Genomic DNA, 14,807 nt, shown 5'->3' on the forward strand with positions numbered 1-14,807 from the left:
CACCTTTAACATTCTCTTGAAATGAGAAAATTCCCCAATTTGACACTTTTCCTTTATTTTTTTATTTTCCCATGTTTTGTGTGGATATAGTTGTAAGCTTTGGCCGTTAGAAACATAAACACAATTTAAGAGAAGATATTTTAGGACGTGAATTTGAAAGTCCATCAGCTATGCTGTAACTTCCTACACATATGCCTGTAACAAAAGGCAGTTTGGTCTATGAAACACTTCTGTCAAATAAGAAAAGTGGTATCAGGCCCAACCAAATATCTATGTCCTATATACGGGATAATAAGTATCAAAAGGTTATATTGACTTGTGACCCATAGCAGATGTCTGGGGAAGAATAGAAGTGGCAAACAGTTTATCTGTGAGCACAGCCCCCAATAGTTAGTGACTGAGAATATTCCCAAGTTATTTGCATATGTTTTAGCTTTGGGTTAGTTTTTTTGGTAAACTGGTACAATTTGAATTTTTAACCTGAGAGACCTTTAACATCCACAGGACCACTTAAATTACTAAGGCTTTTTTACAGTCTTAGTGATTTGAACACTAGTGAATTTCTTTTGCTATGGGATTTTTCTTTTTTTTAGTTCCCCAGTTCTGATGTATCAATTAACTGTGACATCAATTAAATGTGAGTTCTGTGAGATTTTCACACTAATGAATTTGTCCTCAGAATATGGTTATTAGCAGTTTAAAAAGCAGTGCTTGATTTCTTTGCTGCTATGGAGGAGTGTATTTATTGCTTGTAAATAAAGTACCATTATTTCTGCTCAGCTTTTAATTATTCATTGCACTACAGCCTGTGTTTCAGTTTTCAGCTCAATTAGGAGCTATGCAGCACTTAAAGGACCAGCTAGAGCAAAGAACACGGATGATAGAGGCCAATATTCATCGGCAGCAGGAGGAGTTGCGTAAGATTCAAGAGCAGCTTCAAATTGTCCACGGTCAAGGACTCCAGGTGAGTTAGTGTAGCTCTCACAGGTTTGATCTGTAGAGGATTTAGGCATCTAAAATGAGACTTGGGCACTTAATTCCACAAGGTGATCCTCCCTACCCCTGTCAGCTCCAGCTGGACCTAATGTGCCTAAAATCCATTGCATCTGCTGCTGTTCCTGAGGTGCCTGCCATTTTGCTTCTGAATGTATCTGGAAGTGCCCCAGTGTATCTTTTCGATGTTGAGCAGCTCAAGCCTAGCTTATACCCAAACCTAAATGTAAAAGGATGCAGCGCTTGTTAGTTCCTGCAAAGTTGTGCGGCCATTAGGATATTAATCCAAAATGTGCAAGATAAGCGTTTGTTTCCTCTTAGCTTGTGGGTGTCAGATTCATACCTGTTGTTTCTTAAACTGTCCTAACTATCAGGCTGTGGTCCTCCTACACACCCTCCTGGTGAAGTGGTTCTACTTTGCGTGGTATACTGAAGTAGTTACTGAGCCAGAAAGACGAGAAGTCCAGAGGATGCATTACTCAGTCTAGCAGATGACTACTTGACTTCTGTATTTTAACCAGTATAGTTTTTTCTAATTTCGTCATTCCCTTCTCAGCAGCTGTCTTTGGAAAAGAATGACCCTATTGGGTTTTGCCAGTTAAAAAACCAAAACCAACCAACCAAACCCCACCTAAAACTAAAATACACCTTAAGGAAATAATCAAAATATTTTCACTGTGGATTGTGAATGAAGAGTAGAAAAAAATATTTCCTGGAAGTATTGAGTATGTTGCTTAAATCTCGTTGAAGTGTAGGAGTTTCTGGCATGTGCCATTTTCAGTGTTTTATCATGTCTAGCGTAAGCCTGCCAGCAGTAGTCTGCCTTATAGATGCCTCAAAAGGAGAGATTCACAGCTTTCTTCCCTGTGCACTGTGGAGGGACCTTATTCAGGACTGTGGAAACTAGGGAAGATATCTAAGTGCTGCACATTTGAAATTATTACCCTGTCTTGTTCTAGTCCTGGGCCTAACTTTCTGTAAAGACTCAAATATTTTGTGCTGAATTCAATTTATTACAACCATTTTGGAAAGCTCAGTATAATCGTCATGATTTCTTGATTGCCAAGGAAGATCACATTCTTGGTGCCATGCCTGGATCTGTTCGTTCTGAGATTTTCTTCATTTGAATTTGTTTCACTGTTGGGGAACCTACAAATAGAAATGTGATCTCAAGTATGTTTTGTCTTCTGACAGTCATAGACTTTATTACAAGTTAGTCTCTAAATAGTACTTTTTCTTTTAAGAACAAATATTAAGCCTGAACGTTTAGGGCTCTAGAAATCAGGATTCTGATTTTTATCAGTTACAGTAGAGTCTCTGAATACTGACCCTGCGTGGGAGTTGGGCCTTTTGCTCTTGGTGGATGTAATGCTTTTCAAACACTTGTAATAACTAAGATGAAACTTCATCTTGCATTGATTTAAAATAATTAAGCTTACTTTCTCTGAAACATCTTGAACAATTAACAGATTTTTCTTAAAAGCTAACTTGCAGATTTATGGGGTTTTTTTAAGATGTTCTTGCAGCAGTCGGCTTCAGGACTCAACTTCAGTTCTGTGCAGCTTGCTTCTGGAAGTTCTTCAAATGTTCAGCAGCTTACACCAATAAACATGCAAGGTCAAGTTGTTCAGAGTAATCAGACTCAAAGTGGGATGAACACAGGCCATATAAGTACTCCACACATGATACAACAACAGCCTTTGCAGAGTACTGCAACACAGGTAAAGTTCTTATTGACTTTGCTGGATAGAATATATGCTCAAAACCATAGCTGAAATACAATAGCTTTCCTGACGTCCCTCTCCCAAATTTTTTTTTTAACAATATCCTTTGAGTCATATTAATTTCTTCATGTTCCCATTTGAAATGCATTTAAGTTCTTGATAATGTAATTTCAGATCTTGTTTTTATTTTAAAACTTAGACATGTGAATAATTAACAAGTAGCTTTTTTGAAAGACCGGTATTAAGAAAACTTATAGCCTGCCTTTTTTTGAATGTCTGAATTTTCTGTTGACAGAACATGTAACATGAGATTTGTACTAGGTGAGCTTGAAATCCAGTGTCCAGACAGCAAATAACTAGAAAACCCTAGGAACAGGACAAGCGTATATTGGTGCTTCTGCAGTTGGCTTTTCTACTCCTCAGCAATTTCGGTCAGATGCCGTAGGGGAATGACATCTGTGATGTAATAGCCTTTTTCTTCTTTTGAGTTTATTCAGTTTCTTGCAAGTCCACGTAAACTTGAAAACCACAGTGTCTGGTACTGAGTTCTACAACTTTACTTTCTGCAAAATGTGATTACGTTCGCTTTTTAAACTTGCCACCCAGCTCATATATTGGGAAACACAGTGTGCAGCTATTCGCTTTTCATCTTGTCAGTCATACGTGATTTCAAAGTCCTCTGTCACATGTATCTCCATAGAAGCCTGTTCTGCAAGCTGAACACTTCTAATGGGTTTGACCATTTTGTGTATGGAGGCTTTTTAATACCTCCCATCTCTGGGGTCACCCTTCTCTGTACCTTTATCCAAATTCCGTAGTTACTTTTTGAGATTGTGAAGAGACAGACTAGTGGTGGACAGTGTTACCATCTCAGCAGTAAGCTAGTTGCAGAATTTCAAGTAAGAAATGGATTGACATGGTGTGCACATTTTAGTCTTACGTCTGGCACAGAGATGCTAAAGGAGTGGGAAATAGCATCTTGGGCAAACAGTATGCAAGTAGCTCAAAAATTCGGGGAAAAAAATAACCTGAACAGGGGAAGAGCTTAATCTAAGAGATTTTCAGATGTCCAAGGGCCCGTCCCACCTCCAAATCCTCAGTCAGTAGGAATACATGTGTACTTTAAGTATTAATTTGTAATGGAAAACCATTGACAGTTGTGAAGTATGGGCAATGACAGTGAGGAGGACAGCTGTAATACCTGGCTATTTACGAATTACTGTCTGAGAAAAATATTTTTTCTTTTCAGCATAATCAACAAAATGTACTTGGTGGCCATAATCAACAGTCTTCTCTTGCCAGTCAGTCACAGAACGCAGTCTCGGCGCCTTTGTATAACACTATGGTGATTTCTCAGCCCACAACAGGAAATGTGGTCCAGGTTCCTTCTAGTGTACCACAGAACAACAACCAGAATGCTGCAGCAGTAACCACTTTTACACAGGATAGACAAATCAGGTAAATCTTCAAGACCAGTATTCAGCAGATGACTTGCTGTGATGATGTGCTTACACAGCTACATCATACACAAAAGGAACTAACACAGCGTTAAATAATTATGTGATTTATCGTTTTAACTATATATGGATGGAACTGTTAAACTAAACTTTGCCCAAAATAATGTTTGCAAGCTTATCAAAACTCACGTTGTTATAGCAAAGTATGAACCTGAAAAAGCTGCATTTCTCAAGAGCACGTGATGCTAGATTTATTTTTTTCCTGAAGGGACTCCAAATGTCTTTTTCTATTAACAGATTTTCTCAAGGTCAGCAACTTGTAACAAAACTTGTTACGGCCCCAGTAGCATGTGGAGCAGTAATGGTACCAAGTACTATGTTTATGGGACAGGTGGTGACAGCTTATCCCACTTTTGCTGCCCAACAGCAGCAGCCACAGACTTTGTCAATAACACAACAGCAACAGCAGCAGCAAAGTCAGCAAGACCATCAGCAGCAGCTCACCACAGTTCAGCAACCAGCTCAGCCACAGCTGACCCAGCACCCCCAACAGTTTCTACAGGTAATGCAGCATTCTCTATAAATTTTTCTAGAGCCCTGACACTGCCAGCGTTGCTAGCTTATCCTATGGGTGCTTTATCTGAAAACAGAGCACTTGAAATGGTAACCTACAAACAAGCCTGATGCATGTAAGTTTATTCTGTAGCCATTCTCTAAAATCTTTCAATTTAAAGGAGCAGTAGTCTTTCCTGCAGTTTTACTCTGTGCTTTGTCCTACCCTTTGTCTTCTTCCCTTTGAATTGCTGCTCTTGATTGAGCATGGGATGAAGAAACAGATGTTTCCCTTTGAAACAGCTTGTGTTTTCTTTGCATTCACATATTAGTGCAAGAAGGTATGAGAGATGATCTCAAACAGAATTGGTTGGTCTGGAAAGCAGAATGCAGCCCAGAGCAAGACTTGTCCCTGTAACATGAGGCATGAACATCTGTCTCGGCTACAGGGGAGGCCAAGCAGCAAGTAACCTTGTAAACAGAGAGAGTGGAGAAGAACCTTGTTTTAGTGGAGAAAGAAGAGAGATTGGATCAAAAGAGAAGGAAGGCAAAACCCAAGGAGTTTAGAAATAGAAAATCTCAACAAGAAAAGAAAGGAGAACCAGAAGGTAGAAAGAATTGATGGGGAAATAGCTTGCCATTTGTTGATTCCATTTAATCGCTGCCACGTAGCTCACCCAGCAGGTGATGTTGGTGAGGGAGTGGTAGCTGGAACACTAGAGAGAAAGTGCCTCCAAGAAGACATGGATAAAAAAAACCTTAATTTGGTCTCTGATGTTGCCTTATCCAAAGAAAGATAAAGTCCATGTAACAATCACGATGTACTTTGTGCACAATCTTAACATTCTTTGCTCTGGGCATGTCAATGTATTTATTTTTTAAGAGTATACATAATTAAAAAATCCTTATTTTGCAAGTATTTCTTACTATGTGTAGTGTCCCATTTGCACTGTTTGGGATCCTGTGCATAGGTGGAACATATACAAATACAGTAAGTAATCGGAAGCTTAACCTACATTTCTGTGCACAAGGAATGGTCATAGTTCTATTTAGGGCTGCGTAAAATTTTCTTTCACTAGGTCATTGACAAAATATTTACTTGTTGAAGAAAGTCTTTCATGGGAAAATAACAGTTTCGGTCGTATGTCAGGCAAAGGCTTTTCAGCTGCAAGTTGACTCAAACCAGAGCACAGATTTGAATGTACTCTCTTGACAAGTCAGATAAATGCTTAGCAGGCTGGTTATGTCCATGTCTCTGTTTCTATATTTCAAAGTTGTTACAGTTTTGACTTCATTCTCACAAAGCAGATTTGTGAAAAATGAAGATCTCCAAAGGTCTGTTTTGGTCTAGGCAAAAGTTTAGTATTTTTAACACAAACTGTTAAAGTGCTAGAATTTGAAGTGCAGCCAGTGCTTTTTAAAAAGGGAGAAAAGTGCTTTTCCTTCCTCTGCTCACTGGTGCTTCTGACAGTCCGATTCGGCAGGTGCAGCCGTCGATGTAACTTACTTTCTGCTGCAGAACACGTTTAAGGATTGAGACGTTCAAGTGCATTTGTACCCATCCTTTTGTTGCTTTCCTTTAGTAACGATCATCTTTTGGTTGTAAGAAGTTAAAAATAATTACTATTTCCAATAGTAATAAATCTTCAAAGGGGATGTTCGGGTCTGCAAATGCAGCGGTTTCTTTGACTGTTCATTTGGGCTGTGGAGGATAAATGGGATCTGTGCCAAGTCATGCACTGTTTTTTCATTTGACTGCGATGACAGCCACCTGCACTTGTTCAAATAGATTCCTTAAGCCCTGTTATGCTCTTACGGTTTGATATGGAGACAAATTGCCATATGTTCCTACCCATTGTCACGGGAAATTATGAAGCCCAGTTACAGCTGCTTTAATAATTGGTCAGATGCTCTAATTAACTTTATTAGTATGAACTAATCTTTGCATTGTTTGCTCCGCTTAAATGACCAAATCAGAAGTTTATTTTGGTTGAACCCTTATGAAAAGTTAAAAAGCAGCTAGGCCTGTGTTTCTCAGCACAGCAGGAAAAATGAACTTGTTCTGTTACCATGTTTTAGACATCCAGGTTACTTCATGGAAATCAGTCAGCGCAGCTTATCCTCTCTGCTGCTTTCCCACTACAACAAAGCACTTTCACTCAGTCCCACCACCAGCAGCATCAGTCTCAGCAGCAGCAGCAGCAGCAGCAGCTTCCGCGGCACAGAACTGACAAGATGACTGATCCTTCCAAAGGTCAGCCACAATAGCGGGGGGGTCTGCCTCTTTTTGAAGAGAACTACCAGGAAGGGGCTGCTCCACAAACAGTTGCACTGAGGCTACAGAAGTAGCAGTACAAAGGCTTTCCAGCACACAAGGCTGAGATCTACTTCTAACTTCTGGAATCTGTTAAGCCACAAGATGATGATGGGGACATGGCCAACTTTGATAGTTGCCCCGGTTTCTGTGTTCTAAAGGATTTGCTGCCATGTGTTAATTTGTCCAGGTGAAATCTCAAAATGTGACTGAAATGAGAGAGATGCTGAAAATATTGGTATTTTTATCAGTCCTGTACATTTTTAAAGTATTAAAATGGACATGGAGCAATTGTTTGAATTAGCAGAAAAAAATGCCACAATATAGTCCAAAAACCATCTAATTTTTTTTCAGATGATTATGGGACAGTAAATATTTTGAAAATGTTGTGTGAAATCCAGTTCTCTGTTGTACAGATGATGTAAAATATTGTGTATATGTCTGCATAAAAGGAGAAAGAGCATAATATTTTATATGATGCATGAAAATGTAATCTGTTATTTGTAGGTTTGAATATGTTGCCCTAAATTCTCACGCCATACTCAGACTAATGTTTTCCTCTGTTCTACCCTATTGTTTACAACATGATGCATCATTATTTTCACCCTTAATGTGGGCACAAGTCTCTTGTTTGTGCTTTGTCTGTGATGTCAGGGTTTGTTCGATGAGGTATAGTGTGTTGGTTAGTTGACTTCTTGAGGTTAAATTATTGATGAAGCTGTTTGAACTGGTGATCATGCATCAGGGTTCAGGACATTCAGATTCATTAATATCATCCATCATTTCATAATTAATTCATTGTTTTATTTGAAAAAAAATAGGAATTTGCACTGCTTTCTTGTGGATGGTTTGGAATTTTATTCCCCAAAGCTATCTTTTGATATAGTTCATAGTTGGAAATATTTATGTAAAAGGTTTAAAAAAAAATGACAGTAATTTTCAAGAATGTTTCAGTTATAGGAGTAATTTGCACAAAAATATTTACATTTAATAACCTTTTGGGCACTTTTTAACCACTTTCTCTGTGGTGAGAATTGTAACTTGTTAAAATATGTTGGAATCTTTTTATTCTCCTTCAAAAATTAGTCAGAACTAATTCAGGGTCATTTTAACAACAACAACAGAACCCATAGTGCCTTGATTTTAATTCAGGTGATAATGTTGAACATCTTGAATTACAATGTCTTGAATCTGTAACCATTTTCAATTTTTGAAGTCTTAGTACATTGTCAGCCAAACTTGTGTATCTATCTACTTCATAGATATTTCTGTACTGTGTTGATTTTAATAATGGTCTGAGTTGATAACCATGAACATTTTTGACTGGTACTCCCCCTCAAACACTAGCCAAAAACAGAGGAGACTCTGAAATCTCAGACCTTGAAGGTAATACTCCTAAAAGATAAAAAAAATCTAAAAGTAAAGAACTCTTTTTGCAGGAGGAGGAATAGTAAGCTGATTTTTTTGTTGTTGCTGTTTTTTGTGGGGGTTTTCTAATAATTTTTGTAGCATTTAAAGCGTGTTTTGGGGGAGATCATGATTGCATTTAACACTACCAGGCTATTGATTTAAGCGATATCACTGAACTAAGACTTCAGAAGGCAACTTCACTTTATAAAGAAAATAAAAAGTTCCAACAGATACGATGTGCTATTTCAAGTAAATGTTCAGTAGGTTTTTATGGTACTAGTTTGTGGAAACCAGAACTTCACAGGAAAATTAATAAATGCTGATAGATCTGATAATTTAAAACAGTAAAAGCAGTTAAAATTAGTACTAGGGAGAGAAAGCTGGATTAATCTTGAATTCTGAGGAAGAGTTGAATGAATGTAACCAAATGGTGATGGACTGTTTTGTACTATGAAACAGTTTGATTGTATTACTGGATGAACCAAACCTGCAGGAAGGTAACACCAGTTTAGCCAAGCGTTTGACACGGTTCTGTTTTGAGGCTGGCCTTTGCCTCGGCACATGTCCCGCCGTTAGATCTTTGTTATTCCCCAGTTACAAAGCGAGTTTGGCGCCAGAAAGCACAGTGGTGAACAAGGAAGGAGAGCGTGCAAAACATAGTACCAAAGAGAATCGGATCGCTTTCTGCTCCAAGAAGCCTCTTGCAACCTGGAGCAAGGAACAGATGCCAATACCAAACATAGCAAGGAACGCTTCCCTTTCTTTAAAGGGATTTCTGGCATTCTCTGGGCTAGAATAATTGTCAGAAACCTGTTTCTGTAAAGTTCTATCTAGAGAAATCCTGCCTTGCTCCACTGTCCCTACCATGCCATTCCACCTGTTTCTGAATTAAGCTGCGTTGACTGGAGGTCTGTGCTATCAGTACTTTTGCTTAATGGAAAATAGGTTAAAACAATTTTTTTAACCTATTACAATAATAATATAGCACTAAAAAAGAAAACTGGGAGAGCTTTAATAGTGTTGTTAGAACTATTGAATAGTGGTAAAATAGGTTTATTAAACTATTCTACTGAGAATTACAAAAAAATAGAGATACCAGCCAGACGGTTCATGAGGCAGCTTTTTTTATAAAGCTTCGTTTAAACTTCTCTTCCCCTTTCCCCCTTCCCAAATGCTCTGGTGCGCTGCTATAGGTCTGTCGGTAAAAAAGGCTAACCCAGGTGAGAGAGAAATTAGATGATGACAATAGCAATGGCTACTGAAAGAGAACTATAGAGATGTATGCTTTGATCAAGAAGCTTTTTGTAACTAACCTCAGAGGGAGGTCATTCGATTACAGAACTACCAGCTAGTAGAAAAAGTATAAAGATGGAAAAATTTAAAAAAAACTGGAAAAATATAGCACACATTTGAAAAGTTCCTGCTGCGAATCAGGCAGACTTTTTACAAAAGCGAGTCTCGGTCCAGATTCTGTGCAAGTATGCAGATGCTTTGTTTCACAGCTAGTGACTAAAAAGCGTATATTTAAAGGGTCTGCAGCTTCCCCTGTTGCTGAATCAGTTGCTGAACTGTCTTTGATTTTTAGTGGGAAGAGGACCAGGCTATCGCCTCTTTCTTAATCAGCCTTTTGCTTCTGCCCGACTCATTTACTACAGTCATAGACCTACTTGCAACATCCTAATACATAGCACGGTAATGGATGCTGTGATGCTGCAGGTTCTGGAGGGTAAACGTTACGGAATGGCTCTGACAGAAGGGAAGGAGTCTGTTAAGGAGAGGACTGCATTATGAAGAAATGGGCTGGTGATGGGCAATACAGTGAAAGAGACGGCATAGTTGCATGGAGTTTGGGAAACAGACATGGTTTGCCTGCGATGGGTGAGGGTTTGAAGAAAAGCTTCTAGGATAACTTCAGAGAAAAAGAATATAGCTATTTTTATATTATATTTAATATATATTATATTTGTATATAAATATGAAAGGATTCTAGTAGGAGCTCTCCATATGCCTTCCATTTCATCTAGAAGGTTTACCTTCTGCACTACGGTTCCAGTGTGTCACCACCTTCTGTGGGCATCTTGCCTACTGCCAAACACCAAAATTAGTAACCCAGTATCCTTACAAGAGGTAGGTTTCATTTCAGCTTTATGTAAAAATGAATAAAATAAAGCTATATCAGGCAGTTTTTCACAGGAAGAGAAATCCTCTTTAAGATTCAAATAGCACTTTCTCTTTTTTTTTTTTTTTTTTTTTTTTTTGGAGTAATAACAAGCACTTTACTGAAAAGACTATTTGAAAAACAGATTATTTCTTTAGTCAGTGAAACTGTTAAAAAGTGGGAGGGCGTCAAGGGATAACATGATGCATAAAACTGTCAAGAGAGACATTTCTGGAAAATGTTTCTTTAATACGGTGATCCTTTGAGGCTCAAAGTGCAAGATTAAAAAGGCTTCTAAAACCAGTTGGCTTTGTGTTTTATATGGCCAGGGGAAGGGATTAATGATGATAGCTTCCTTGGAAGGAGACTTTTTAGGTTGCACAGTTGCCTATAAGAGAGAATCATCTGGAGGCTCAGTTGCCTGCTCAGTAATTCTAAGTGTTCCTTAGGATTATCATCTGTGTGAAAACGTTCTGAAGGTTTAAAGATGTGGCCTTTTTCAACTGTTGAAATCGATTGAAGAACCATTTATATTTTCAGAGATTTAACCCAGGTATTGTTAATATGAGTGTTTTAGATGTGGCATCAGGAGATGTCAAACATGTCAGATTCGTAAGTTTCTCTATTTGAAATCGTTACTAAAATTAGATGTACAGTCAGAGGGCTGGAAAATGGTTATTTTGATTAAAAGGGAAAAAGAGACTAGTTTTAATAATTAACCTTTTATTTTTTTACTTATCCCTGGTGGAAAAAGTTGAAGAGAATGAAGTGAATTTGGATTAAAAAAGACGTATTTAAACAAATTATAGTAGATGAGACAACTGTGAGAGAACATGTGAGATTGTCTTGGTTGTTCACGAGACTGGATAGTTGCTTTTTCACTATCATGATTTTTAACACTACATTCCTTGTCTTCTTTTTTTTTTTTCTTCAACAGGTGATTTTAAGCTCTGCTATGCTTCATGCTGCTATGTCATCTGCATGAATTTTGTCCAGTGTGATATGCTATATTCAAAGAAATTGAACCTAAATAAACAGGAGGGAGGGGGGAAAAACCACAAAACACTGTGTCTGAACAAAATACTGTATGGCCTAATATAGAGACCCCAGCTAAGACTGAGAGATGCTGCATTAATAGACAATCAAAGGGTAATTATTTTTGAAACACTTTCAGGAATGGTCTTAAAGATGTTACTGCTTTGAAAGCAGTTGGCGAGTTGTCTTTTTTTAATGAGAATGGTAAAAATTATTTATTTTCAAATATATCAGATTGAATTTTGAGTTTTTAAGCAGTGTTGATTTCACAGTGTCTTGGGTTTCAATTTTGTTTTGTATTTTTTTTAACTGGCGTTAGATTTGTATACATAAAAGAAAACAGAAAAACCCTAGTGCCGCTCATATTGACGTCAGGAAATGTAGATACAGTTCCCTGGTGTTCATGTGACCATTACTAACTGTCAATTTTTTAACTGAATAAATGTAACTCATTTAAAATTTTGCTTTTTGTAGCTTCTAAGGTTCTAGAAGGTTTTTTTCTGAGTTGCTTGATGTCAGTTTCATCCCAAGTTTCACAGTGAAGCGCTCTTACCCTTCCCAGGACTGTAACGAAGGCACTCTCTCTCCCCCACCCACAGAACCGACTTGTGAGAAGTTGCTCGATGTTGATTTTATCTTCTCTCCCCTACCCAAACAAATGACTTGTAAGATTTCAGTAAAAACGCATAATGTATTTTTTTTTGTCTTCTCTCTGTATCGCTATAAATCGATGCCCCACTCTAAGGGCTAGAGATCTCTGATTTGTGTATTTACATGACTGCCTTGGAATTTACTCACGCAGCACTTGTTTGAATGGGCACAACTTAAAACTACTTTTTTACCTTCACGTGTGCAGTCCCTGTTCTTGCCAAACAACGGAGCAGCACTGCAGTGATGGGGTGTGCACGGACGGGAGGGCTTATCAAGCCTCGCCCTTCTCTCCGTTTCTGGCATGGGCAAAATACCCTCCTCTAATTCTTTCGCCTCCCCTCCCCAGGTATTTCTTCTGCGGGTGAGCTGTCAAAGAACACCATTTATAAAGGAGTAGAGATGTTCTGAAATGTCAGCTCTGCCACTGAAAAAGGAAGCAGAGACTTGCATTTAGTTGAGCACAACTCCTGTAGAGCACGCAGCCCTGGCTTTGAAGAGCTGTGTGGTAACAGGTAACCTATCAGGGTGGTCTAACCCTTTCTCCCTTTTGCACTAACCAAAGCGTAAACATTAATGACTTAGAAGTAAATGTTCAAGGGAGGGAGGGAAGGAAATCCCATACTTGAAGCTGAATGCCTGGATAAAATGATAACTACGCTTAGCTATTTTTACGGTCTGCAGTTCTTTCCGTAATTCCACACTAGATGCCTATATGCGCAGGTGCTGATCTCTTGCCTTTGGGAATTACATGGGCAAGTTTTATATCGCTCCTATATGCTGTAAGCCTGCGCCCCAGGAGTCAAAACAAGATCAGCTATAGAAGTGCTGCAGTTGTAGTGAAAAACTGTCAACGCCCACCCATAATAAGACCAATAGCATGTATCAAGCAAGATTATCAGTCTTCTTAAAATTGAACTTTGGAAATATCAATACATTTTTCCATAAACTTATCAAGAAGAAGAGCTGTGATTATAACTGCTGCCTCACCTGCCATGCTGTTCAATGGCATTTTGCTGTCGTGCAAAGTGAAAAACAAAAATCATGCTTACAGAGAATGCAACTGTAAATCGCTTGTAAAGATTAGCGATCCAAAGGTTAGGTGCACTTCCAAGTCTCAGGCATTAGTGATATAAATTCCAGAAGATTTCAGCTGTTCAAGGGTAACATGAAGTAGGAACAAAAATTTCCAGTCTTCCTCGCATTCTTTGCAGCACATAGTCTCTCGCTGTCAGACCCTTTGGCAACGTATTTTCACTTGGGAAATGAATTTAAATCACCTGGAAGAAACACACACCTGTCAAGTGCATGCCACATAGAGATGGAAGAATGTTACATGTAACCTGTACCTGTGTTAGCAAAGGCTCGTAGCTGTAACTTGCCAAGGGAGCTGACTTCAGGGGCTGTTCAAGGTCATCTTAGGGGGAAAAAAAAATCCGTTGGTACAACTGCCACTACATCATTATTTCACATCTCTGGAAATAAGGATAACTCAGGTTATATTACATTGAAACTGCCAGATCCTCTTAATTCAGGATCAGAAATACTTTAATAGACAGTATCTGGGACTAACACGTAGGGAGGCTCAACCAGCAACCCCTTTCTAGAAATGTGTTGTAAAACTGCTCACGTGAAAGCGGTGGCAGCGCTCCAGCAGCTGCGCAGCCTGCCCCAAGCCGGAGGCGCAGGGATGCTGTACAGCAGCGGGCTGCCTCTTGCAGCCCCTCTTCCACATTTCCAGACGCAGAACAGCAAGCCCAAGCACCAGCCCAGCTTACACATACCTGGCTGCGCTCCCCTGGGAAGAGTGGGCTCAGCTGGACCTGGACTTGTACCTTGGTTCAGTAGGTTTCCTTTGAAAAACTTTGTCCTGCCGGGGTGGAAGATTAGCAGCTTACTGTAATCTGCCCTTACTGCCCTTTGCCACATACGGTGTAATGAGACGGGCTTTACCCAAGGGCTGGGAATACGCACCTTCGAAAATAACAAGGACAAGCCTTTCTCACTTCAAACATCTCAGCTGATGGTCAGTTCTACTGGGATATATATAAAAAAAAAACCAAAACACTCGCATCCTCTCACTTTGTTTCTGGTGCCTGGAAATGAGCAGTGGCAGGCAGTGTGCGCTTTTAAACTCCCGCTGTGTGCGCAGGCAGTCAGAAATGCCATTTCCTGCTTTAGATGCTGTTTTCAAGGTTCCCTTGGCAGTGACTGAGGTTGGCTGCATCTGGCCCCAGCAGGGAGAGCTGCAGGACGGATGGGAAAGCCGCAGTGGACAGCTGCCTGTTTTCCATGTCGCAATTGCAACGGTGTGCACAGCCTTCCCTGCAGCGCTTAACCACTCGCTCGCTGTAACTCGCATTCTCCAGCTACAGAAGAACAAGAAATTTCATAGGACTGTGGCAATTAAAACTGCAGCTAGTTACCTCAGGTGTTCCTTTTGTATTCTAAAATGCAAGGCAACCCCCAAACTCGCCTTCATTTAAAAGGATACAAGCACTATTAAACTTTTTCTA

The 14,807-nt window shown here is 39.3% G+C and overlaps 1 protein-coding gene across 6 annotated transcripts in view; it reads left to right on the forward strand.

Moving 5' to 3' along the window:
* Positions 1-12,337, forward strand: part of CLOCK (clock circadian regulator) — a 68,272-nt gene extending 55,935 nt beyond the window's left edge. For 5 of the 6 annotated variants that reach the window (XM_056332266.1, XM_056332274.1, XM_056332282.1 and 2 more), the window contains 5 exons: positions 806-964; positions 2,508-2,714; positions 3,967-4,175; positions 4,472-4,736; positions 6,806-12,337. In XM_056332266.1, coding sequence (XP_056188241.1) covers positions 806-964; positions 2,508-2,714; positions 3,967-4,175; positions 4,472-4,736; positions 6,806-6,994 — 1,029 coding nt within the window. In that variant the 3' untranslated portion in view covers positions 6,995-12,337. The remainder of the gene's footprint in view (positions 1-805; positions 965-2,507; positions 2,715-3,966; positions 4,176-4,471; positions 4,737-6,805) is intronic. The other variant, XM_056332300.1, reaches the window with a different exon arrangement.
* Positions 12,338-14,807: the final 2,470 nt, after the last annotated feature.

The sequence above is a fragment of the Falco biarmicus genome, chromosome 1 (assembly GCF_023638135.1).
Source record: "Falco biarmicus isolate bFalBia1 chromosome 1, bFalBia1.pri, whole genome shotgun sequence".
Lineage (NCBI taxonomy): Eukaryota > Metazoa > Chordata > Aves > Falconiformes > Falconidae > Falco > Falco biarmicus.